At 38.3% G+C, this 27678-nt stretch overlaps 2 protein-coding genes across 3 annotated transcripts in view; one reads left to right on the plus strand and one right to left on the minus strand.

Annotated features, from left to right (window-relative positions):
• Window positions 1-22568, minus strand: part of MFSD8 (major facilitator superfamily domain containing 8) — a 40444-nt gene extending 17876 nt beyond the window's left edge. Inside the window, exons 1-5 of one of the 2 annotated variants that reach the window (XM_005691266.3) lie at window positions 22416-22568; window positions 14251-14342; window positions 8773-8816; window positions 1941-2181; window positions 986-1099 (exon numbers count right to left, since the gene is read on the minus strand). In XM_005691266.3, coding sequence (XP_005691323.1) covers window positions 986-1099; window positions 1941-2181; window positions 8773-8816; window positions 14251-14342; window positions 22416-22480 — 556 coding nt within the window. In that variant the 5' untranslated portion in view covers window positions 22481-22568. The other variant, XM_013970528.2, reaches the window with a different exon arrangement.
• ABHD18 (abhydrolase domain containing 18) overlaps window positions 23049-27678 on the plus strand; it is a 42168-nt gene continuing 37538 nt past the window's right edge. The window contains 1 exon segment of the mRNA XM_013970525.2: window positions 23049-23367. Within this exon segment, the coding sequence (XP_013825979.2) occupies window positions 23352-23367 (16 nt within the window). The 5' untranslated portion in view covers window positions 23049-23351.

A 27678-nucleotide genomic window follows, 5' to 3' on the forward strand; every position in this document is an offset into this window, starting at 1 on the left:
CTGCAATATTAAAACCATGGACAAATTACATGTCTTTTCAGCGCTGTTATAGGCATAAATGGCAACCCACTCCAGTATTCTTGCCTGGAGAATCTCATGGACCGAGGAATCTGGTAAGCTACAGCCCACAGGTTGCAAAGAGTCGGATACGACTGAGCGACTTCACTTCACTTCATAGGCATAAAAATTAATTTCTCTACTCATTTAGCAGAAAATTAGCTGGTCTTACAGAAATATTAAATCTCATTAACACACTTTTATATTCAGCTAAAGTATGAAAGCTTGGAAAGAACAGACTAGTAAATTTTCTTTAAAGGTAAGGACAAAAGGCAAAAGGGTAAAGAACTTGCTATAACTTTCCTCAAATCCTTCAGTTAAAAGAACTCTGTTTCTCATAAACAGGGGAAAAAAAAAAGCAAACTGTTGCTGAGGTGCCAAGCTAAATGATAACCTGACAAAACATACACTTTGGATTCAAAGAGTTAGGTCTGAATCTCATGCCTCCCATTTATCCAGAGTGACCCTGGATAATTTATCATATTCTCTATGCCTTGGTGTTCTAATCTGTACAATGGGGACTAATAACACTTAATTTAGTGGAACATGAGTTAACACATATAAGGAGCATAGCCTCACAGCTGGATTAAAAAATATCATTTCCCTTCCTTTTCCTTCTGCTACGGGGTTTTATGGGCTTCCCTGGCAGCTCAGATGGTAAAGAATCTGCCTACAATCCGGGTTTGATCCCTGGCTCGGGAAGATCCCCTAGAGAAGGGAATGGCTATCCACTCCAGCATTCTTGCCTGGAGAATCCCACGGAGAGAGGACCCTGATGGGCTACAGTCCATGGGGTTGCAAACAGTCGGACACAACTGAGCAACTAACACACACACATAGGGGTTTTATTCTTGGATTTCATCTAACATTTGAACTTCCAAAGTTCACCCAATTCAAATCTAAGTAATGACAACTGAAGAACACCTACCTGGACCTAGAATAAAGCCTAATGCTTGACAAGCACTTGTGTTTGCCATGGAACTTGTTCTTTCCTGAAGAGAGGTAGCACCAGCAATATATGACCTAATAACAGCTACATTTCCTAAGAAAAGACACAACAATCCAAAAGAAAGTAAAGTAAAAATATAGAAAATATTTTCCAGTTTATAAAATTCAACTTAATTTGGCTCTATACGGAAGAAATGTTAATCTGCAGCATAGTCACTGCTGCTTCTTCATGATTATACAAATCACTCAGAGTCAATAAATGCATTAGTTAATAGAAAACATTACTTTTACTAATATGAAAAAACAGTTAAAGATTTGAATTAATTTAAAAAAAACAGCATTACAGGAACCTTAAAATTTTTTTCATCATTAAATCCTGAGAAAGAATTGAGTGAATGGAGTACTGCTAATTGCTACACACTCGGCATACTTATACTATGACATAAGAAACAGAAAAAGAAATCCTAACAATTTAACTCAAAAACACTTGCTGAGCACTTATGTTGAAGAGACACTGTTGGGGGCTACAGAGTATTTTTAAAAGTGGTCATTTGTCTCTAGTTACACCAAGTTTACTATCTAGTTGGTGATAAAGGATGAAAACAGTACAAAAAGGTACATAAGCAAATGCTAGAGACATGTTAAAGGGAAAGATCTGTTAAGGGGTAGGGTAGCCTAAGAAAGCTTCATGGAAGATGCAGAACTTGAACTGAATCTTGAAGGATGAAGAACCATGGGAACAGAAGCGAGAAACTATAAGTAACAGCAACATCATTAGAAAAGGCAAACTGATAGGAAAGATATTTGCAATGAGACATCTGTATGTTGAATGAGGTGTGAGACTGAGAAGAGGTGACCCTAGATGAGAAAGGGCCATGAATGTCAGGATGAATGTAAGTTCAAAACAATCAAAAATATATATGCATACATATTACCTGCCCCAAATCCTACCAATCCACGAGCAGCCAACATGTAGTATTTATTATGAGAAGCTGGAACGTGGACATATGCATAGAGGCAATTGGCTGCCACCGAAATGAAAATGGAAACAATAAGAGGTTCTTTTCTTGGTCTGTAATTAGACCACAAACCAAATAGAGGTGAGGCTACCATTTGGCCAAGGCTATATGAAGCAATAACCCAGCCCAAAAAACTTGCATCAGCAGTCTGATCAATCTGTAGAAAAAAGAAATATGCTTTAAGAATTGTTATCCAAGAAAAGTAAAGTTAAAAAGCTACATACATTTTTTTCTGACCATTTAACATTTCTTATTAAAACAAACAAAATCAATAATTCCAACACATAAGTCTTATAACACTAGTACTTATAGTAAGGAATTCAATCTTCTGACATTAACTATATTAACAATTCACTACACAAGGAAAAGTTCTTAAAAAGCTTCATCATTTAGAATAATTATAAAAATTCTGCACCATAAAAAAATCTTGTTAAAAAAAAATTCACATTATATACCTAACAATAGCATCATAAAATTTATATGCCATTCTTTAATTCTTATAAATATAATTATTTACCCTTATGCAACTCAATAATCTACAGTTTATTAGCTTATTATTATTTGTTAGGACTGTGAAGTTATCTTTTTTAACTGCACACAATAATCAAATTCCAAATAAAATTTACCTCATTAAACCTACTACTAATTCTTCTTTTCAGCATTGACAATCCAGGATTCTACCAAAGAGGATTTATATATCATGAACGTTGAGGGAAGAACTAAATGATTAAAACTCAGAAAATACTTTCAGAAAATAGAGAATTCTAGCTTACAAAGGGACTATGGAATAAATCGGAAGATTGTTTCTATATACAGTAGCTTATATAATAGTTTAGAAAAGTAAGAACCATTATATATTGGGACATAAGGTTAAACATATGCAGGCTATACGGTAGAATAATTTAACAAGAAAAACCATGGGCTTTTATTTTCCAAAGGTATTTTTAAATAGCTGAAAATGACGATATTTAGGTATACTTTTTGTTTGTACAGATGAGAAATAAGAGTGAATAAGTGTAACAACTTCATGTCATATACGTAACAATTTAAAAAGCAATGAAAACTAAACTTTAATATCAGATGTCTAGTAACTTGAAAGCAAAAGGATAAAAGTGTCTTCTCAGGATATTAACTGATCATAGTCAAGTGTCCATTGCATGGACAAAAGTGAACTGATTCTTGAAGGTGCCTGTAACACTTTCAACAGTATCTGCTATTTTGGTTGGATACTATTTACAATGACTGGGAAACTGCAATCTGTTAGAATTCTGCTAGAATTGTAACAGGAAAGTAAAATGGTTTGGAAGATACAGGTTCTATACTTGAACAAAAAGTTCAATTTAGTAATTGAACTGTTAGCTGTGCTCCTGCCTGCTTCTCCCTCACCATAATAACGGCATCCTGTTTCCGGCCCTCTGGCCACCTTTAATGATCCCCCTCATATTGTTTTCAGGATAAAATCTAAACTGTTTCTTACGAAAAACTAGCTCACTAGCTGGCCACTGTCTCTCCTCTCCAACCTCATCTCTCTGCATACTTCCTCCCCAGCTACTAACTTCCAGCCATACAGAACTTTTTTAAAGTTTCCAAAATGAGTCAAGTTCTTTGCTTCCAGGCTTTTGCACAGGTCTCTCTACTGTGCCTTCCATCAGGAATGCCTTTCTAACCTCCTGCTCCCTGGCCCTGATCATTCCTTCAGGTGGTCAATTTCTGGAGGGCCTTCCCAATTCAATTCTGATATCACTGATTTTGGAAAATCTTCCAGGATCTCTTTGGTCTGGATTAGCAACATCTCCCTAACCCCCATGTCTGTCTGTCTGTGTATGTCTATCACCCCACCCCACCCCCGCTCACTCCTCTCTCTCTCTCTCTCTCTCTCTCTGCCTGCCTCTCTCCCCCTCTCTAGTTCTCTCTCCCCTGTGCATGAGCACACAAGGGCATGTACACACACACACTTTTTATCTGTAAACTTGTTTCATTTTGCACACTTCAGTGAAAGTCAGATCTGTTAGCTTCTCTTTAAAAAAAAAAAGACAAAGCATATATTGAATTTCAAAATATTCTTCTCTAAGCATGTTAATAATAATGACAAAGTTCTAGAAATCTTAAAGCTTTGCCATGGGAACTGTGTTCCAAGCCTTCTCAACTATTTGCTGGTCTGCGCTGTGTGTGCTTAGTAGTGTGGGACTCTGCGACCCCATAGACTGTAGCACACCAGGCTCCTCTGTCCATGGAATTTTCCAGGCAAGAATACTGGAGTGGGTTACTATTTCCTACTCTAAGGGTCTTCCTGACTCAGGGAGCGAAACTGCATCTCTTGTGTCTCCTGCATTCGCAGGTGGATTCCTTACCACTGTGCCACCTAGCTGTCCCCTCAATTATTTACTTATAGATTATTGCTTATTCATCCAATTAACAGCTATTAAGGCCTTCTCTGTGACAAAACCTGTGAGGCAATATGAATACAAATTGAGTAAACAGTTCCCTGCCATCAAGCAGATTCCAAATCAGGTTCTACTCATCTGATTCCAAAAAATCTTGCATTTTTGAATAACTGAGGGGGAAAAAACAGCATGCTTTAACTCTTTTTCTGTCAAATAAGGATAACTTCACAGAGTTGTTATGAGAATTATTCAAGGCAATACATGTAGAGTGCTTAGAGCCATATCTGCATATAGTATGCACTAAATGAGTGTCACCTATGCAATAAAAACATTAATATTTCTTAGTATTTTATTTTTACTGATGTCAGCTTTATTATTATATTTTATTATATAATTCATGCATGAGTACTCCCACTATGTTCCTGAACCTATAGATAACCCCTCATCCCAATTCAAAATCTAGGTTTAAGAATATGAGTCTTCCTGGAAATTAAGCACAACTCTGGGCAACACCAGAGAAGGCAATGGCACCCCACTCTAGCACTCTTGCCTGGAAAATCCCATGGACAGAGGAGCCTGGTAGGCTGCAGTCCATGGGGTCGCTAAGAGTCAGACACGACTTAACGACTTCACTTTCACTTTTCACTTTCATGCACTGGAGAAGGAAATGGCAACCCACTCCAGTGTTCTTGCCTGGAGAATCCCAGGGACGGGGAGCCTGGTGGGCTGCTGTCTATGGGGCCACGCAGAGTCGGACATACTGAAGCAACTTAGCAGCAGCAGCAGCTGGGCAACACAGCCTAAGGCATCACCCAGCTGATAGCGGTCTATCAGCCATGGCCAGAAGCACAAGTCAGAGATTCACAGTAGCAGCAAATTTCTTTCAGACAGATAATTTACTGCTTGGGTTTTATGGGGTTTTTTTTCTGGCAGGGGGAGGGGGGTGGCCCAGCTTTTTATCTTTCTCAGAGATGACTTTTAAGCTAAACAATATGTGGTAATATATTATCATAAGAGAGATAGTAACCTCAAATTAATAATGAAAATTTTGATAAACAATAAGAAATTGCTACATAGCACAGGGAACTATATTCAATAGTTTGCAATAATCTATAATTAAGAAGACTATATATATGCATGTACATATGTATGGTCTGTGCAACTGAATTACTCTACTGAACGTCTGAAACACTGTAAATCAACTACACTTCAATAAATAAAATTAGAAAGAAAATGAAAAATTTTAAGTTAGTAGGTAACATAGTACTGTAGAGTCAGATTTTGGTTTTGGATAGGCTTGATTCTGCCATTTTCTAGCTATGTGATCTTGGGCAAGCTACATAACTTCTCTGAGTGTCTTTATCTGTTAAACAAGAATGGTAATAACCACCTCACAGAGTTGTTAAGAAAATCAAAATTTACATGTTTGTGCCTGGCACACAGTAAGTTATTAATAATTATAATTATTATAATAATACTATTATGAAATAACTTGAAAAAACTAATTCACAAGATTTTGGGTGAAAATGTTATATTTGTATTGCCAAAGAACTAGTGATATGTTCACATGACCTCAATAATTTTTCTTTTGAATAGATTTCTAGTATTTGCTGAAAGCAGTGAATTTCAAAATTCAATGTATTATGCTAAGTAGACCTAATTGTGCAAATACCTTGTTTTTGAAAATTCTGAGGTTAGACACAGAGACCACTGAAATCAAGAGTTTTGATATACGGAAGCACAGAAGATGTTGCTCCAGAATTGTGAAATATACTATTCTAACTCTAATAACTCTGTCAGTATGGAAAGAGTTTTTCAGTTCATGAGTAATGATTTCATGTAAAACAAAGCTTTAATTAAATTAACTTTCAAAATGACAATGACACTGGGGCACTAAATCACTAAAAAATACAATTAGTATTTTTCTTCCTATTTTACTATTTCTTCTTTACTATTTCTTCCTATTTTACTTCCTAATTTATACTATAAAATTAGTATATTTCTTTTAAAGATAGCATAAGAAATAGAATTTTAAGTTAATAAAATCTAAAATGAATGTACGATATCAATAAATTCCTTATGTGTGTTTTTGCATGCTCAGTCACATCCGACTCTTTTTGACCCCATGTACTGTAGCCTGCCAGACTCCTTCCTGTCTACGGGATTTTCCCAGCAAGAATACTGGAGTAGGTTGCCATTTCCTCCTCGAGAGGATCTTCTCAACCCAGGGATCAAACCCACGTCTCCTGCACTGCAGGTGGATTCTTTACCACTGAATAAGTATAATTTTTAAACCTTAAACATTCATCACATGTTTATTATTTTTGTTGAAGCCATCCGGCCATTCTAACAACCTAGTAGAGAAGTTTGGTACATTCTCTGTTACACACAGTTACAACACTCAATGGTAAGTGTTAATGATAAAGGGATATGGAAGCACAAAGGAAAACCTTCTAATCCAAAGTGAGGTGAGGGACAGTAAGAAATGGCTTTTCAGAGGGGACACTGGAGCAAAGCCTTGAAAATAGTGGAGAAGGGAGGAAGGGAATGGCCGAAGAAAGGAGAGATGCAGAGGAAAAAATCATTCCAGAAAAAAAGGAGGAAAATGTGCAAAGATCTGAAGGATCTTAGGCTCATCCAAGTAGATGTATCTAATAAATTTTGCAACTGAGCATGCAAAAAAAGCAGGCATAAAAAATTTATTAACATCTTGTATTTCATTTTGGATTTTTTAGTACAGTATAATTTTAAACTCTAAACAGTCATCAAATATATCTAGTATTTTTGTTGAAGCCCTCCAGCCATTCTAACAACCTACTACGGAAGTTAGGTAAACTCTGTAACACAGAGTTACAACACTCAATGATAAGTGTTAATGGTAAAGGGACATAGAAGCACACAGGAAAATGTTCTAACCCAAAGCGAGATGAGGGACAGTAGCTTTTATCATTATTAACTTAAAATGCTATTTTCTTATGCTATTTTTAAAAGAAATATAGAAGGAAAATACTAATTTTACTTTTTAATGATTTAGTACCACATTTTCATTGCCATTTTTAAAATTAACTTTAACTGATTAAAACATTATTTTACATGAAATCAATACTCATGAAACTGAAACTCACTATAGATATAATGTCGGCCAAGGCTCAGGATTTAGGCTGAAACATACATACACACTACTGGAGAAAACCAAAATATAAGGAGCAAGTTGATAAAGAAAACGACACAAAATAATTTAAGAATAAAGAGTCAGGGTAAGCTAAAAGGTTTCAAAAAGCAGAGAAAGGACAACAATGTCAAGCACTACCCAAATATTACCTCAAGTAAGGACTGAAAAGTATCTAGTATTTATTTGGTGAGTAGTTAAGTCTTTGAAGAACTCAAGAGCAGTTTCAGGGTAGAGGAGGAGTTAATCACATTGTAGCAAGTTAAGGAGTGAACAGGAATTAGGAATTAAAGAAGAATTCCTTCAGAAACCTTGACTGAAATATTATTATAGATTAATTATGCTTCCAACTTAAATACTGATTTTTTAAATAAATTCATTACTGGAATTTTCAGATAAAACTGACAGTTATGCGTCAAATATATTTTTTTAAAAGGTAGAATTGACAGGACTTGATGATCAATTGAGATGTCAGGGTACCCACAAATTTTCATCCTCTTTTCACTCTCTCCTTCCCATCTAGTAACCACAGCATCAAAATAAGTATATTGTCTATTCATTCCACAACGTCACCTGACAACCCCAATTAATTCTACCGGAAAGCATGAAATGTGTACATTTTAGGAATTCAGACTATGTCTAACCTAGTTTCCTTTTTATCAGGGAAGGGGTGTGAAGAGGATGGGAAAATGGCTAATAAGGAGGTGACCGTGTATCTAAGGGCTTCCCAGGTGGCTCAGGGGTAAAGAATCTGCCTGCAATTCAGGAGATGCCGGAGACGAGGATTCAATCCCTGGGTCAGAAAGATCTCCCTAGAGGAGGGCATAGCAACCCACTCCAGTATTATTGCCTGGAGAATCCCAAGGACAGAGGAGCCTGGCTGGCCATAGTTCATGGGGTTGCAAAGAGCTGGACATGACTGAAGTGGCTGAGCACAAGCACACACATACATATACCTGTTTGCCTAGGACTGCTGATATAATCCTATATTCTGCTACAATACTCTTCTCACTTCAAGAATGTTCTGGTTTGCCCAATAACGCGTATGGTCACTTTACTTATAACCCTCTTTAGAGGAATTATTCTCATGTTATTCTAGTAAAGATTAAATCAGAATACTACTGAGACTCTCTAGAAAACTACATAAGAGTTATTACTACTACAGCTACTTAAGAGAAGAATGAAGTGTACAAACCTTTTGGAGATATGGCCATATTGACATTATCACAATAGAAAATCCTGTGAAGAGGCAAATTCTGTTATTTATATTTACAATTTCATCACTACAGATACAACTTTTTGAACATGAATTTTAAAACATCATTCTGAATTTACAAATTTATTACCACAAATGTTTAATTTATCAAGCAATGGGATTTTATTTATCAGAAGAAAAATAAATACTTAAAACTTGAAAAATATATGTAATTATAATCCCTCACTATAATTATCATCATAAAAGCAGAGGACCTATATTTCTCCTTATTCACGTCTTTATTGTAGATGAAAATTACTGAAAGCTTTGTTAAGCGTTTACAGCAAAAAATGAATGGAGGAAAGGCTACTCTGTTATAGAGGAATGCTAAACTTGTCATCTGTTTGTTTGCTTTTTTTCCCCATGATAAACATTTTATTTTTCTACCTCAGTTGCTTACGGGGGTAAAAACAAAACGTCATTAGGGAGAAGCACAGATGAACTATTTAAGGAGATGAAGAAAATTCACAGTGGCTTGAATGTCTGTGAGCTAAGTATACTAGCACAAGTTCACCAAAGCAAAGCAATTCACAGCAAAACAAAACAAACAGGAAAATAAAAACCCATACAGATTTTGAAAAATAGCATCTATGAAAAAGTCTGTGGGAAAATAAAAGGAAATTAACCAGTGACGACATCAAGCATCTTTAATGAGATGAGCCAAACTGCACACATTGGGTCTAAAGGATGTGTGTGCATGCTTGTTGCTAAGTTGCATCTCACTCTTTGCGACCCCATGGGGCCCGCCAGGCTCCTCTGTCCATGGGATTCTCCAGGCAATACTGGAGTGGGTTGCCATTGCCTTCTCCATTGTAATGTTTTATTTGAGAGAAATAATTGACTGTAGGGAGGACTAAGAAGAAGGAAAATGGCCTTTAAAGGGGACAGTGGCTAAAAAGAACCAGGATTCCTCAAGATGGGCACACCTTAAAAGAAAATTGTCTCTGCTAGTTTTTATTGCTTGATAACTGCGATGATTATCATTGGGCTTCCCAGATGGTGCTACTGGTAAAGAACCCGCCTGTCAATGCAGGAGACATAAGAGACCCAGGTTTGATCCCTGTGTCAGGAAGATCCCCTGGAGGAGGACATGGAAACCCACTCCAGTATTCTTGCCTGGAAAATTCCATGGACAGAGAAGCCTGGAAGGCTACAATCCATGGGATGGCACAGAGTCGGACATGACTGAAAGGACTTAACACACACACAACTGTAATGATTAACTCCAATACTATGTCAATTTTAAATATTAGGCACATCCAATCAAAATCATATCAAAGCTATTTTTTTAAGTATTGTATTAAGATATAATTCACATAGAATTCACCCATTTAAAGTATGTGATTCAATGGGTTTTAGTATTCCAAATATATGCAACCATCATTATAGTCAATTTTAGAATACCATAGTCACTTCAAAAAGAAACCCTGGACTCTTTAGTTATCCTCTGTTACCCTCCATCCTCGCCCCTACAGCTATAAGCAACCCAGAAATCTACTTTCTGTCTCTATAGGTTTTCCTTTCCTGGATTTTCATATGAATAGAATCATACACTATGTGTTTTTCTTGTCTGGTTTCTTTCTTTGATAATACTTTCAAGGTTCATCAATGTTGCAGCAGTGTCAGTACTTTGTTCCTTTTTTAAAAGCCTGGTTTATTTTTTATTATTAATTGGAGGATAATATATATTGCACTGGTTTCTCCCATATATCACCATGAATCAGCCATAGGTATACATACGTCCCCTTCCTTGTGAACCTCCCTCCCACCTCCCCTCTCATCCCACCCTTCTAGACTGAAACAGAGCACCAGATTTGAGAAAAGTCTGACTTAAAAAATAATTTAATTATTAGTTTCATTTTAGTGTATTTTGAATTAACACAATGACTTCGATGAAAACAGGGTTGAAAGAGTCAACAAATATTTGAAAACAAGACTACTATTGCACAATCAAGAAACTTGTAAACAGGTAAAATGTTTAACCAATTAAAATATAAAATTAAAATTTTTTTTGCTGTTTGATTTGAAATTAGATAATTAGAAGTGCTTTAAATGAAAAACAATTGTTGCAGAGCTTGCTACCTGAACAACATTCATTTGCACCCCCCACTTCCTGATAGAATCCTGGTTGTATTAAAGTATTTATCACTCCTTCACAAAGTCACAGACTTTAGAGGACACCGTGTCCACCCCAAATTCCAGAGGGTCAATCCTGAGGTCCCAATATTCTAGCTGATGATGGGTTTAGAAGTTAACAGGTAACCCCGTTCTGATCGGTGAGAAATGAGGAGAGGTCTACTTTGGGACATCCAGGAAAGGACTCCTCATCTCTCTGGAGGTTTAAAAAATAAGTCCCTTTCAGTCAGTAAAACCTGCCGTGAAAGGACTGACACCTGGAAGTGCTGCTGCACCCTTGCTACAGCCTAAGGATGAAGGCAATATGAAGGAGAGGGATAAACCAAAACACTTATTCAGAAGCAGAGCCAGTGAAGGTCACCTGGAGCTGTTCCCCTGTGGACACCTTATAAGAAAACATCACTGTTCAAGCCAATATTTTGTTTGTTTGCTTTTCTTAAGGATTTTATTGACAGGAAAAAAAATTACCAATATAAATTAAAGTGATCAGTTTTGATGTCCTGCATTTATTGGTCATCATTGTCAGGTTGTTAACAAACTTGTTCAAGCCGATTTGAATCAACATTTTTTTTCCTGATATTTGTAGAGAGCATAATAATATACAACCCAATAAAATACTGAAAATATCCTTTATCTTGTACTTTTCTTTAGTTTTAGCTTTATTTAAAATCTGTTTTTACTCAATGTTGAATCATAAAGAAGATTGGCAAGTGAACAAGAGAGCAACCCGGGATTAATAGAAAGAATATAGAAAAAAATTTAGTCAAATGACCACTAAATCCATCTCAGGGAAAGAAACCAATTGTAAAATTAGTGCCTATGGACTTAGAGGGTCCAAGCTTGGAAAAAAAAAATTAATCCCCTAAAACATTCCTTTAAAAACTATCACAGTATTAAGAAATACTATATATATATATATATAGATATAGTATTTAAGAAAAAACATGTATATTCCTTAGCATTTTAACACAATTACAGTTCTTAATTTTTTTCCTAATAAAGTAACTTTTTAATAAATATATTTTCAGAAATAATGTTAATAGGTTAAAATGCATCAAGCTATATAAATTAAGATTTTTGCACTTCACTCAGGCTTCCATTGTGGCTCAGCCAGTAAAGAATCCACTTGCAATGTAGGAGACTTGGGTTCGTTCCCTGGATTGAGAAGATCCCCTGGAGAAGGGGCTACCCACTCCAGCATTCTGGTCTGGAGAATTCCATGGACTGTGTAGTGCATGGGGTCGCAGAGTTGGACATGACTGAGCACTTTACTGTTTGTATATATCAATATAAAAGTTAAATGAGGTTCACAGGCAACAAAAGAAAAAAATAGATCTGCTAAACTACATCAACATTTAAAACTTTTATGAACAAAGGGCACAATCAGCAGAGTGAAAAAAGAAAGTCCTGGAATGGTAGAAAATATTTGCGAATCATATATCTTATCTGAGGTTATATTCAGAATATACGAAGAACTTTGCTGCTGCTGCTGCTGCTAAGTCGCTTCAGTCGTGTCCGACTCAGTGCAACCCCACAGATGGCAGCCCACCAGGCTCCGCTCAATAAAAACAAAACAACAAAAACATTATTTTTTTAAAAAATGGGGAAAGGACTTGAACAGACATTTCTTCAAAGATCATATATAGATGGCCAATACGCATGTGAAAAGATGCCCAGTGTAAATAATCATCAAGGAAATGCAAATCAAAATCACAATAAGCTACCATCTCAAGCCCATTAGAATGACTTGCTGCTATTTAGTTGCCAAATTGTAGAGATTCTTTTGCGACGGCATGGACTGTAGCCCAGCAGGCTCCTCTGTCCACTGGATTTCCCAGGCAAGAATACTGGAGTGGGTTGCCATTTCCTTTCCCAGGGGATCTTTCCTATCCAAAGATTAAACCTGAGTCTCCTACATTGGCAGGTGGGTTCTTTACCATTGAGCCACCTGGGAAGCCCCATTAGAATGACTACTATTAAATAAACATAAGAGTTGGTGAAGATGCAGAAAAATTTGGACCCTGACTGTCAATGGTAATGTAAAATGCAGCAGCAGCTATGGGACAAAGTATAGCACTTCCTGAAAAAATTAAAAATAGAATTATCATATGATATAGCAATTTCACTTCTTATATACCCAAAAGAACTGAAAGCAGGATGTTAATGAGATATTTGCACACTCATGTTCACAGCAGCTATTTCTAAGAAATAAGACACTGAATTAACTCAAATGTTCATCAACAAATAAATGGATAAACAAGATGTGGTGTACACTGAAGGGGATCAAAACATGTTATTTCAAAACATGCTGCTTTAGCATATTGATTATTTTGAGCTGAAGGTAACTAACAGGAGACACAGTAGGGCTCTCTGCCCTCCCCATTTCTGCCTAAAAACAGGGCATAAATTTCCCCTGAGAAATGTACTCTTCCAGTACCAGGAAGAAGAAAACATTCTTATCATGGGAGATGAAGCATAGGTGCTGAGCTAAGCCTGTTACAAGCAAACCTTACAAAACAACCTGCATCCTCCATGTATTTCCGAGTCACTTTCCCACAATTACCATCCCCAGAAGCCCAACCCCTTTCCTTTGTCTAGTCAGTTCTCTACAACTACAGCCCTTTATTAAAATAGTATATAATGTCCTGAATGTTTCTTTGGGGTTTTCACTTCTCTATGAAGTCCCCTGTGAAACATAAAAAATATTAACATCAACTAAATTTTTATGATCTCCTGATGATCTGCCTTTTGTCAGTTTAATTAGCAGGCCCCAGCTGTAAATATCAAGAAAATAAAGGGAAAATTATCCCTCTCCTACAATTTATACAACAGACTATTAGCCTTAAAAAACAAGGAAATACTGACACATGCTACAACACAAATGAAACTTAAGGACGTAATACTAAATGAAATACATCAGTCACAAAATGAAAAATACTGTATGATTCCATTTATGTGAATATCTAGAGTAGTCAAATTCATAGAAACAGAAAGCAAAATGATGATTAACATCATTGATGTTAATGATGAGGAAAGGGAAATGAGGAAGGGGAAATGAGTAATTGTTTAATTGGTATAGAGTTTCAGTTTTTACAAGACACAAAAGTTCTGCAGACTGGTTACTACCATCTAGATACATTTAACATTCTGACCTTAGAAATGGTTAAGATGGTACATTTGATGTTATATGGGTTTTACCACAATAAAAAAAATTTAATTAAATGACATTCAAATATGGTGTTTTATCTAAATTTTAAAAATTACTTATAATTTAATACTTACCTACACTGCTAAGAAACATAGTAAGATACAGAATCCTAATAGATCTCCATCGGCTCTTATAATGCTCCTCAGTTTCTATAATATCCCATTCTCTAAGTGTAAATAAGAAAAAAAGTAGTATCAAGTTAGCTCATTATATGCAAATCTTTCTGTGGCACAATTTTATTTTCTCTCTCTTGAAGTCATGAAAATTATATGACAGAGGTCTAATTTACCAATAATGGTTTTTACTATATTAACTCATCTATACATAAGTATTATATCTTTTAATTTCCATGGATTGTATTTATGCATCATTGTGCACAGAAACTAGGGAGACATGAGGTAGCTGAAACAGGCAAAATATTTTGTGAACCAATTATTTTGCTATTGTTGGCATGCTACAAAACTTATGAACAAAAGTGTTGAAATTTGCTAAACTGACAAAATGAATAAAGTATATAAAAATAAATAAACTAGTTACTTCAATCTTCTACAGGTGGGACAAATAACTAGTAACTATTAAAAGATAATAACAGGGGTTTCCTGGTGGCTCAGTGGTAAAGAATTCACCTGCCAATGCAGGAGACGTGGTTTCAATCCTTGGTTCCAGAAGATCCCACCTTCTGTGGAGCAACTAAGCCCGTGCTCCCTCTAGAGCTCGGGAGCAACAACTCTTGAGCCCAGGTGCCCCAACTACTGAAGCCTGCACGCCCTACAGCCGATACAAGAGAAGTCACCAAAACGAGAAGCCGGTGCAGGGCAATTAGAGAGTAGACCTCACTCGCTGCAACTAGAGAAAAGCTCAAGCAGCAACAATGACCTAGTACAGCCAAAAATAAATTTTTAATTAAAAAAAAAAGATAGTAACTGTCACCATGATGACATGCTCTACTTGATGACATCAAATTAACTTTGCTGTAGGAAACTATTTTGGCTGGGTACTTGAAACAAAATTAATATAAGTGACATCAAGAAGGTTTGATGTGACTTAAGACATTCCTAGGCCTGAGACCTCCTGAAACACTTGCCTTTGCTCCAACATGAGTTACCAGACAAGTTCTGTTAGTGGACCAAAGAGAGACCAAGGCCCCTCCAGGCTAGGCTAAGTTTTCACATAAGCCTGTGACCTGGATTAAGGATAAGTATATTAATCATAGAGACTACCTTTGTCAGGTGATACATTAGTGCGTGTACTCCTTACATTTTCACATATACATACAAAAAGAGTTAGCAAATTTACCTTAATATGAGCATTATGTTCTCAAAGAATTAAGACAAACATAACAGAAAATGACTTTTTACATTCCATATATCAGCAAAATATACACCATTCAATCCCACACACGGAATTCTGGTATATCTTTAAAGTACTGGGTTACTACTATAATTTTAATGAACTCATTTTTATTCTCTGAAGAACAGAAATCTAATTGATAACCATAAATAAAAGTATCACTAAAATAAGCCTAAACATTTTCAAATAATCAATTTACTCAGATCCTATCTAAGTCATAGAAAGAACCAAGAGAAGAAAACTATTTGATTCTGAAAAAAATGTAATAAAATTTTTTGAGTAACTTTGACTTGAAAGTCAGTCAAAAGTCTTTCTTCTTTCAATGACAGCTATCAAATATTAAAGGGAAGATAGAAAATCACTATTACGCTCCATGTAACAATGGATAAAAGCAAAGAGCATCAGTGAATCCAAATATAACTGGTTGGAAGGTCACATGGCCTCAAAGTATCACCTGTCTGGCGACTTACAAGTCAGAAAATGGAAAATGAGCCTTTATAATGGAGAGATATACCAGTAACCCCCTTAACCAAGTAGTCAAGCTTGGCATTCCCAACAGTGGGATAGCCTGGCATCCACTACCCCTTGACATACTGGGATGTTCTCAACATAAGACATGGGATATTCTTGCCAGAAATATTTGACCAGGATCTACTCAGAAGTAGTCCACAAATCCAGAATGTGAGATGTTCCAAAGAAAACAGAAAACTAACCTAGACTTGCCAGAGGACTCAACGTTGGGAAGAATAGAAACAGAAGGTCAGGGGACAGTTTTAGGATGGTAGAGTCTAAAAAGACCTAAAGGATCAAAGTCTGAACATTACTTAGATATGATTTAAAAAATAATAGCTATAAAGTATATTTTTGGAACAAGTGGAAAAATATAAGTACAGTGAATATATTTTGAACTAATAGTGTATTTCCAGCTGTGGTAACAGTGATAAACTACTATGTAAAAGAACGAATATGTTTTGGGGAGACGTAGGCTGAAGACTACAATATTCAGTATAAAGTGACATAATGTTTGCAATTTGGCAAGAGGCGTGCGTGTGTGTGTGTGCATGTGTGTGTGTGTGTGTGTGTGTGTGTGTAGAAAGAGAAATTTGAACAGTGTGGAAAAGGCTAACAGTGACAGGGTAATTTGATGTTTATTACACTGTATTGTCCATTTTTCTGAATTTAAAATGTTTCGAAACAAATATTTTACTTTTCCTTCTTTTCAATCCAAAAATTAAACTTTGGTGAAGAAACGGATCTTTATTCCTTGTTGGAAATAGTAGGAATATAGGAGAATATAACTGTCCTTCAATCAAGTTATCATTTTTACTACATTTTCTTAACCTTCATGATTCAGCCAACCCTGTCACATGACTGAAAGTAACTTCCCAAAGGCTTCCTTCTTGTATCATTAATGCAAAAGAAAAAATTCTGCACTTCCAAGGTGACTTAACATTTTGGTTCCTTTCTATTATCATTGCTGTATTCTGGTATTAGTTCTCCACTTGAGACTCTCCTTCAAGTAAAACTGCAGTGCTCAGGGTTTACCCTGTCCAACATTTTCATTTCAAACTCTACCTCAAACGACAGCATGCTTATCAAAGTTGTGACTTAAACAATGAGGAATATACAACATATTGGAGTAAACTGATAACCAAACTTAGCTAGATAAAATTCAACAGGAATAAGTAAAAGGTACCATATTTAGGTTCAATAGATCAAGATCTAACAGAAGGATTCTGGGTAAGCAGCCATACTTTACTTTCAAAAAAAAAAAAAAGATTGGATTTCCTGAGGGGAAAAAATAAAATCATACCTTTACCAGAGACCATCTGTGAACTCCGGAAGAGCAAAAAAGAACACATACTGAAAAAGGATAAGAGAAAGGAGTGCATGGTCACGTGTGGTCATGTAAAGTTATAGAAATTAAAAGACAGAAATAAACTGAGAATGTTTCATAAAGGATCTTCTACACAGCCATGAGTGCTGCTGCTGCTGCTGCTGCTGCTGCTAAGTCGCTGCAGTCGTGTCCGACTCTGTGCGACCCCATACGGCAGCCCACCAGGCTCCCCCGTCCCTGGGATTCTCTGGGCAAGAACACTGGAGTGGGTTGCCATTTCCTTCTCCAATGCATGAAAGTGAAAAGTGAAGTCGCTTGGTCGTGTCCGACTCTTCACGACCGCATGGATTGCAGCCTACCAGGATATCTATTTTACAGAGATTAGGCTGAAGCTGCAAAGAAAAATTTTAAGCACCTCTAAGACTTAAGGATATTCAACTACTGTCTATATAGGCCAAATCTGTCCTACCACCTGTTTCTGTGTGGTCTGTGACCTAAGAATATTTTTTACAGATGAATATTTGTGATTAATTCTATGAGAGAAAACATTAACTTTGAACTCCAATTAAACAAAATGCCACCCTCACAAGAATTCTATTCATCTATTAGACCTGTATTATAAAAAACTGTATTCTTTTACTGTTAAATTTTAGGTTTCTTTACTGGAAAAATTTTATGGAAGCTTACTTTCTTGTTATCTAAGTATGTATATAATAACTTTGATTTTGCCTCCTGGCCTGCAAAGCCTAAAATATTTACCATACAGGCCTTTACAAGAAAAGTTTACCAACCCCTGCATTCTTCAACTCTATGGATAGGGTCAATGGGGATCACTAAGGACTCACCAGATCAGTAAATCCAGTAGAGCTATTTCAAATCCTGAAAGATGATGCTATGAAAGTGCTGCACTCAATATGCCAGCAAATTTGGAAAATTCAGCAGTGGCCACAGGACTGGAAAAGGTCAGTGTTCATTCCAATCACTAAGGACTCACCAGATCAGTAAATCAGAATCAGCCTTCTTAGTGATGAGAGGTTAGTGGTGAAATAGATTCATGCTTTTGCAATTTATTCAAAGAGAACAGGGCTTACTAATTAGTGATACATCTGTTCCTTTTACTAAGGAAACTATGTTTTTAAAGACAGTAAACTAATCACGATGGTGTGATCACTCATCTAGAGCCAGACATCTTGGAATGTGAAGTCAAGTGGGCCTTAGAAAGCATCACTATGAACAAAGCTAGTGGAGGTGATGAAATTCCAATAGAACTATTTCAAATCCTGAAAGATGATGCTGTGAAAGTGCTGCACTCAATATACCAGCAAATTTGGAAAACTCAGCAGTGGCCACAGGACTGGAAAAGGTCAGTTTGCATTCCAATCCCAAAGAAAGGCAACGCCAAAGAATGCTTGAACTACCGCACAATTGCACTCATCTCACACGCTAGCAAAGTAATGCTCAAAATTCTCCAAGCCAGGCTTCAGCAATACGTGAACCGTGAACTTCCTGATGTTCAAGCTGGTTTTAGAAAAGGCAGAGGAACCAGAGACCAAATTGCCAACATTGCTGGATCATGGAAAAAGCAAGAGAGTTCCAGAAAAACATCTATTTCTGCTTTATTGACTATGCCAAAGCCTTTGACTGTGTGGATCACAATAAACTGTGGAATATTCTGAAAGAGATGAGAATACCAGACCACCTAACCTGCCTCTTGAGAAATCTGTATGCAGGCCAGGAAGCAACAGTTAGAACTGGACATGGAACAATGGACTGGTTCCAAATAAGAAAAGGAGTACGTCAAGGCTGTATATTGTCACCCTGCTTATTTAACTTATATGCAGAGTACATCATGAGAAACGCTGGACTAGAAGAAACACAAGCTGGAATCAAGATTGCCGGGAGAAATATCAATAACCTCAGATATGCAGATGACACCACCATTATGGCAGAAAGTGAAGAGGAACTAAAAAGCCTCTCGATGAAAGTAAAAGAGGAGAGTGAAAAAGTTGGCTTAAAGCTCAACATTCAGAAAACGAAGATCATGGCATCCGGTCCCATCACTCCATGGGAAATAGATGGAGAAACAGTGGAAACAGTGTCAGACTTTATTTTTTGGGGCTCAAAAATCACTGCAGATGGTGACTGCAGCCATGAAATTAAAAGACTCTTACTCCTTGGAAGAAAAGTTATGACCAACCTGGATAGTATATTCAAAAGCAGAGACATTACTTTGCCAACTAAGGTCCATCTAGTCAAGGCTATGGTTTTTCCTGTGGTCGTGTATGGATGTGAGAGTTGGACTGTGAAGAAGGCTGAGTGCCGAAGAATTGATGCTTTTGAACTGTGGTGTTGGAGAAGACTCTTGAGAGTCCCTTGAACTGCAAGGAGATCCAACCAGTCCATTCTGAAGGAGATCAACCCTGGGATTTCTTTGGAAGGAATGATGCTAAAGCTGAAACTCCAGTACTTTGGCCACCTCATGCGAAGAGTTGACTCACTGGAGAAGACTTTGATGCTGGGAGGGGTTGGGGGCAGGAGGAGAATGGGACGACAGAGGATGAGATGGCTGGATGGCATCGCTGACTCGATGGACGCAACTCTGAGTGAACTCCGGGAGTTGGTGATGGACAGGGAGGCCTGGCATGCTGCGATACATGGAGTCGCAAAGAGTCGGACACAACTGAGCGACTGAACTGAACTGAAACTTAGTGAATTATTTTCAAAGTACTCTCTTTTTATTTATAAAAATGCTAAATCTAAATTCAGATGGACAGAACATCTGAATTTAAATGGAACCTAATGAGCATTAGACTGGTTCAAAATAGGGAAAAGAGTACATCAAGGCTGTATATTGTCACCCTGCTTATTTAATTTACATGCAGAATACATCACATGAAACGTGAAATGCCAGGCTGGATGAAGCACAAGCTGGAATCAAGATTGCCAGAAGAAAAATCAATAATCTCAGATATGAGGATGATAAAACCCTTATGGCAGAAAGTAAAGAGTCTCTTGATGAAGGTTAAAGAGGAGAGTGAAAAAGCTGGCTTACAATTCAACATTCAAAAAATGAAGATCATGGCATACAGTCCCACCACTTCACGGCAAACAGATGGGGTAACAATGGAAACAATGACAGAGACTTTTATTTTCTTGGGCTCCCAAATCACTGCAGATGGTGACTGCAGCCATGAAATTAAAAGACACTTGCTTCTTGGAAGAAAAGCTATGACCAACCTAGACAGTTCATTTAAAAAAAGAGAGACATTACTTTGGCAACAAAGGTCCATCTAGTCAAAGCTAACATCTTACCAGTAGTCATGTACAGATGTGAGAGTTGGACCATAAAGGCTGAGCACCAAAGAACTGATGCTTTCAAACTGTGGTGCTGGAGACGACTCTTCAGAATCCCTTGGACTGCAAGGAGATCAAACCAATCAATCCTAAAGAAAACCAATTCTGAACATTCATTGTAAGGACTGATGCTGAAGCTGAAACTCCAATACTTTGGCCACCTGGAGCCAAGAGCCAACTCATTGGAAAATACATTGATGCTGGGAAAGACTGAAGGCAGGAGGAGAAAGGGACAACAGAGGATGAGATGGTTAGATGGCATCACCAACTCAATGGACATGAGTTTGAATAAGCGCCGGGAAATGGCTACCCAATCCAGTATTCTTGCCTGGAGAATTCCATGGACAGAGGAATCTGACTGGCTACAGTCCATGGGGTCACAAAGAGTCGGACCGACTGAGTAACCAACACTTATTTGGACAAAGTGACAGAATGTATCATAAAACTACATCTAACCATAATTCAAGGATCCTTGAATCTAAGTGGAAAACTGCCAAGGACTAGGAAGAAGCAAAAACAATGCTAAGAAACTTAAAAGTAACAAAGTCCATGCACTCAAGTTCATACACTTGATTAGTAGGAGAGATCTTTAGCTTTCATTCAGAGCTTCTGTGTTCTAACTACCCACAATTCTATTAAACTTACATATATGATTTTCAAAGCCACAGCAAACTAGAAATCCTGAAGTAAAGTTGGGGGAAGAGAGGTTTGCTGACACCAACAAAAGCAGAGGTTGCCAACAGGTAACAAAAACGTGAGGAGAAACAGAATAGGCAGGGGGAAAAAAAAAAGATGTGAAAAGTATGGCACTGTAGAACAAATCAATATAGAAGCGCATAGTCACAAATGCTTCATTAAGCCCAGAGAACGTCACTCTATTACACTATACTTCAGAAGTAATATTCATTTTAATAATCTCAAAGAGAAACTAAATAAAATTACATTTCATATATTCTGTTTAGTGGATCGGGGATTCGACAAACACATTTTCCACAGGCTTTCAAACAAAGTGATTTTTTAAAAAGGTTTGGTACTTTAGAGGGACAAAAGAGCGAAAATTAACAATCTGTAGACAGCTGAAGCTTACCTGTGAACTTACTGGATAACTTACTGTGTTAATGATGTATGTATAAAATAAAGTGATACTTAACTTCGTATTCCTAAATGTGAAAACACATATTCGACTGCGTAGTAAGAAACAAACAACTCTGAATCACAGTCCATAAACTAGGGTCCAAATACACCTCATCACCTAAATGCTTAAAAATCAGTTATTACTTATACATTTGGCATAGGACAAAGATGAGTTCATCTTAGGTTTACTTGCAAAAAAGTATCATTATAAGGCAATTAGTCAAGTGACTATTAAGGCCAAGTACCGATTAAAACAGCGTGAAACGTATACAGTGGTCGGTTCTGTAAAGGGCCATTCGGTTGCTGCATCACCAACGGAACGAAAGTACAAGAGGCAGTTTGCATTTCTCTAACACATTCACCAGAACCCGCAGGCTCAAAGGTGCTCCGCGGCTCGACGCCCTTTCTAGGAAGTGGCAGCGCATCTTCCAATCTCGCGCGACTTGCCGCCGGCTCCAGCTGCTCTGGCACCCCTTATTCTGCCCACTAAGCCTGACGCAGGGAAAGGCGCCAGTTCCAACAGCGCAGGAGAGTGAGGGGAGCCTTCCCCCAACATCCGCTCACCTGCTTCCGGGTGTCCTGTCCCCTAAGAGCGGCTCCTGCTCAGAATCGACCCCTAAACTCGCCATAGTTAGAGCTCCCACAAGCCTTGGGGCCAACTCTCGCGACAACTCCTGCTCTCTCCCTTTCAGGACGTCCTGAAGCTGTCAAAACAGGCCGGCATGTGCGCGTGCACGCCAGGCGACCAGAGAAGGCGGAGCGACCCCGGGTCAGAGGCGGGGTCACGCAGGCGGCGGGGCGGTGCCGAGCGGATGATGGGGACTAAGGGCGGAGCTTTAAGTCCACATCCTCCTCTCGGGTCCGAGCCTCTCCGCCTCCAGGGAGGGTTGGGGGCGTGTCCAAACAGCCACTCTGCCGAGAGTTCATCCTCCGCTCTATAGGGCTCTGTCGTCTGCCTCTCGCTTCTCAGTTCCTGGGCGACTGTTGTCACTGCTTTTGGAGCTCAGGAGGACGGCGAGTCCCAGGAGCCTAGGGAGCCGTGGCTCTGGGAGTTTCGGACAGCTGGACAGCAGGCGTCCGCCAAGCGGCCACTGAGTGAGTAGCTGTTCCAGGCCGCGCTTCCGAAGCCTCTTGAAGCGCTTGCCTACGTGCCAGGAGGCAGGTACTGAGAGCTCAAGGCTTGGCGGGAGACTTGGGGGTCCCGGTCGAAGTGAGGTGGGCTGGCGGGCTGTCCCTCCGCCTGTGGAAGGTGGAAGTGTCTACGCGCCGTGGTTTTCTTTGCTCGGCTAACTGCAAAGGCACCTTATCCGTACGCCTTATTAGGACCTGGAATGGAGATAAGGTCCAGCTGCTCCTCAGATTCGAACCCTTTGCATCCTGCGTGGACTGGGGGCTTCAGCCTTGCAAGAGGTCACTCGGCAGTCTGCTGCTGTAACCTGGGGGTTAGAAAAAGACACAGCACCAGTTTGACAATGACCAGCTCTTTTCATCGCAAGGAATATGACAATTTTAAGAAGTATGTTATGGGTTGTTTTTGTTTGTTTCAGTAGATCATGGTGCTATTTCTTTCCTGGCATTTACATGTTAACATCTTACCCCTACAAGCAGGCTTGTAAGCTAATTGGTAGCAGTAGTCAAGTGTGTCACAATAACCTTGGTATTAGCACTAGATACATTCTTATGTGATTTCATTTGATCACAACAGTCCTATGAGATAGGTAAAGCAGACACATTTCTACTTTACAGAGAACTAAGGCCTAGAGAAGTTAATAACTTACCCAGAATCACTCACTGTGAAAGTGGCAGAGTTGGGACCCAGATTCAATTCTTTTGATCAATATTTATGAGCACTTATCCTGTGCCAGGCCCTATACTAGTTAATGTATTGTAATATACCATCACTTCTGATCTTTGTCTTGTTTGTGACCTTGTGTGTATCCTGTTAGACACATTCCACTGGTAAACAACTAAACTTGAAATGTGTTTATTAGTTCAGGATTATCTTCTGAATCCAGACCTGACACTGTGTACTGGATTCAGTCTTGTAGATTTGTTTGTAACAGTTTACAAAAACATATCAGATTTCTATGACTGGTTCCAAGAAAGTACATGGGTAAAATTAGTATTTTTTGTCATGATGTTGTTTTAATATATCTTTGACTTTTTTAATTTCTGGAGTCTGGCACAGTGTATGGCATATATGTATATGGCATATATATATATATACATATATATATTTGACAAAGGAATTTTCCCAACATTGCACCTAGCAGAATGGTTACTAAATAATATATGTTGAATGAATACTTACTGAATTGCTTCATTTCATCGCTACAACAATCCTCAAAAGTGGAATTGTCTCAAGCATACAAGGAAATTGAAGGTATGGAGATTAAGTAATATGCTTAGGGTCCCACCTCTAATTAGCAATAGAACTAGAATCTCAGAAACACAGGACTCTTGACTATAAAGCCTGTGCTTTTCAGCACCAGTCTTCCTATGAAAAAAATGTAAAGAAGAATCTTTTCCCATATCTCTCAAAATATTTCAAAATAGATTATCAATTTGTATATAAATGAAATAACTTGCTATTATGTATTAGGCCAGCTGCTATTCCTTTTATAGTTTAAGGTGGCTTACTCAAGGTCACACTGCTAGTGGAGGAACCCAGGTCTTCCGACACGGCTGTTTTCCATTGTTGCCTCCAAGTGATGACTTTAGATGGCAGAAGTACATGGAATGAATACACATACAACTAATGAAATGTAAATAAGCTCTGTGTATTGTACCAATTAAAAAAAAAGAAAAAGAACAAATCATTTCTTAGGAAACATACAACACTCAAAGTAAACATTTTTTTTTTAATGTTTAAGAACCTAATTATTTCTTTTAAAGCCCGTGGAAAAGTAGAACTAAATTTGAAATTTGATTATTTGCTGAATGTTTCACATAAGCATATGAGACAGTCTGCCTGTTGGATTTCCATAGGTGCCTGCTTAGAATAGGATAGATAGCAGATAGACAGCTAGACTAGATACCCCTCCAACAAGTAAATAAAGTTGTTTTTTTACTCTTCTCCAGTGCAAGATTAAAAGGAATTAAATTTGTGGAGGTAGGGTAGTAAATTTTAATAGAGGATATCAGGTGTATCCAGTATAAACTGCTACTTAAATTTGTGTTGAAAATAAGTTATTTAAAAATGTAAAAATTAAGTCTGCATTTTTGTGGATTAAAGTTCTTGTACATGGTGGTATAATTTCATGTATGCCTTTGAGATATGTGTGTATCAACTATTTGAGAATAAATGTCCAGAAACAATTAGGGTTGCATTTAAATGCTTATGTACAGAGTGATAAGAGATGAAAGTACTAGATGGCATAATAGATGTTGAGTGTGATTTAGCAATGGAGCACATTTCTAAGAAAGACTTTTCATTCCTTGGCACTGTGCTAGAACTTCTATTTTTGTTTCACTTTGTTTTTCTTTTTTGCGTTGGCTATATAAAAGTATAGATGACAATTGTGTCAGTCTGGTTTGATACACACTTCGAAAGTGGGTCCAGTTTCTGCAGAAGCTCACTAATGTCAGTCGAGGGCTTTAAAAAGTATCTGATATGGCTCCAGATGGTCCCTTCTCATGGTAAACGGGAGTTATCTTTACCCTGGGTTTGGATTAAAATATGTTTATGGTGGCATTGGATAGCAGTTAGCCCTGCTTGGAAAAACCTACAAGTTTAGAGCATCCCAGAAAACTTGGTCTTTTATATTGTTCTTAATGATGAAATGGGGTTTAAGATCTTGGAGAAGGAAATGGCAAACCACTCCAGTATTTTTGCCAGAGAACCTTGTTGGCAAGTTACAGCCCACAAGGTTGCAAAGAGTCTGACACCACTTAGCAAATGAGCTTTTAGTGTAACCCCGGAGTCCCAGAGGGCTTCTAGGAAGAACCCATCTGCCTAATGCAGGCGGTGTAAGAGACGAGGGTTCAATCCCTGGGTCAGGAAGATCCTCTGGAGGAGGAAATGGCAACCCACTCTGCCGGAGTCCAGCCCCGGTGGATCCAGGGAATTTGAAGCGGGGACAGAGTCGGCATCTGGGAAAGGACTATTTAATTAGAAATATAAAGAGATTAGGAAAAAATAGTGTAGTAGGAAATTTAGAGGAGGAAAGAGGCTGTATTCCTTGGTTTACATAGAAAGCCAATAAAGCCCTGAGACAAGGGACTTGAACCGTCTACGTAGGGCCACAGGCTCCCGCTTGAATAGCGGAGGGTGCCCCGCCTTGGGCTCCCTCTTGCGTGGGTCTTAGAAGCCTGGGCAAATAAGTAGACACCGCTAGCCTCTATGCCCCAGATGGGAATCAGCCAGAAAATAGAGTAAGAAAGAAAAGAAAACATGGGGGAACCAGTCTTTCCAGTGACTGGTCCACCCTTTATTGTCTGGGAAAGCTTTTTTATACTTTTGGTTGTACATAGAGATCAATGGATAATACAAAGTTATGCAGCGTCAGCAGCCCTGACTCTTATCGAAACCAGGCTTTCTCTCTGCATACCTAGCTGTATACACAAGTCTTAGGTGATTTACATCATCTTCTGGCCAGAAGGCCTATTAACGTTTTACGGCCCTTTTCTGAAAAGGGTCTGTCAACCAGAAAACTTATTTGCCTTAATAGTGTTGTTCTTTTCCAAAATCTGGTGCCACTCTCAGAAAGCACTAAATAAAGTTACATTCTTACATAGCAAGGACACAACAACTTATAACAAGGAAAGAGGAGTACAGTGATTTATAACAAAGAGAAAATTAATTAACTCAAAAGTCTAGTATTGCTAACATCAAAACTACTATATTCCTATTTCTGTATCCCGTTTACATTGGTTAATATCCTCCCAGGTGCCTAAAAGATAAAGGATATGGAGGCCTGGCGGCAAACATTAACTCAACAATGAAACCGTTCACCAAACTAATTCTTAGCTCTAAAAGGCTCTATATCTTTAAGATGTTTTAAGCTTTGTGCCTCTCGCGGTTGAGGGGCTGTAAACAAGCACAAGTTGTAAAAGTCTCTAACTGTCAGGCAAGTTAGAGAGCCATCAGAGGGGTTTGAGCTGAGACACTCCTTTCATATGCAGGAGACCAGTTGGAGCTCTAAGTTAACTTTTTCCAGAGAAAGGTGGTCGGGGATAGCCCCCTGTAATGTCAGAAGAGTATAGTATAGCAGACAGTAAACAGACAGATTTTGGTTTCGGGGTAGATGCTCAGGCAGAGGACCCCTTGAGACCTGACTCGCCTTGCCTGTCAGGTCTCTCCGCATGACCTTGTCATGGGTGGGATCTCCTGTGCTGGCTCCCGGCACCACTCCAATATTCCTGCCTGGAGAATTCCATGGACAGAGGAGTCTGGCAGGCTACAGTCCATGGGATTGCAAAAGAGTTGGACACTTTGGACTTAGCGACTAAACGACAACAACAATAAATATGTACTTTAAAAATATCTTAAGAGTTCACTTTTCTCAGGTTCATTTCCATTCTTTGGGTGCCTCCCTGGTGGCTCAGATGTTAAAGAATCTGCCTGCAATGACAGAGACCCGAGTTAAATCTCTGGGTAGGGAAGATCCCCTGGAGAAGGGAATGTCTACCCACTCCGATGTTCTTACCTGAAGTGAATAAAGGAACCTGACAGGCTGTAGTCCATGGGGTCGCAAAGGGTTGGACACCACTGAGTGACTAACACTTTCACTTTCACTTTTTCCTGTTCTTTGGCAACTTTCTACCTTTTTTTTTTTGTTTGGCCATGCTGTGTGGCATGCATTATCTTAATTCCCTGACCAGGGAT

Source organism: Capra hircus, chromosome 17, assembly GCF_001704415.2.
Source record: "Capra hircus breed San Clemente chromosome 17, ASM170441v1, whole genome shotgun sequence".
NCBI classification, from domain to species: Eukaryota; Metazoa; Chordata; class Mammalia; order Artiodactyla; family Bovidae; genus Capra; species Capra hircus.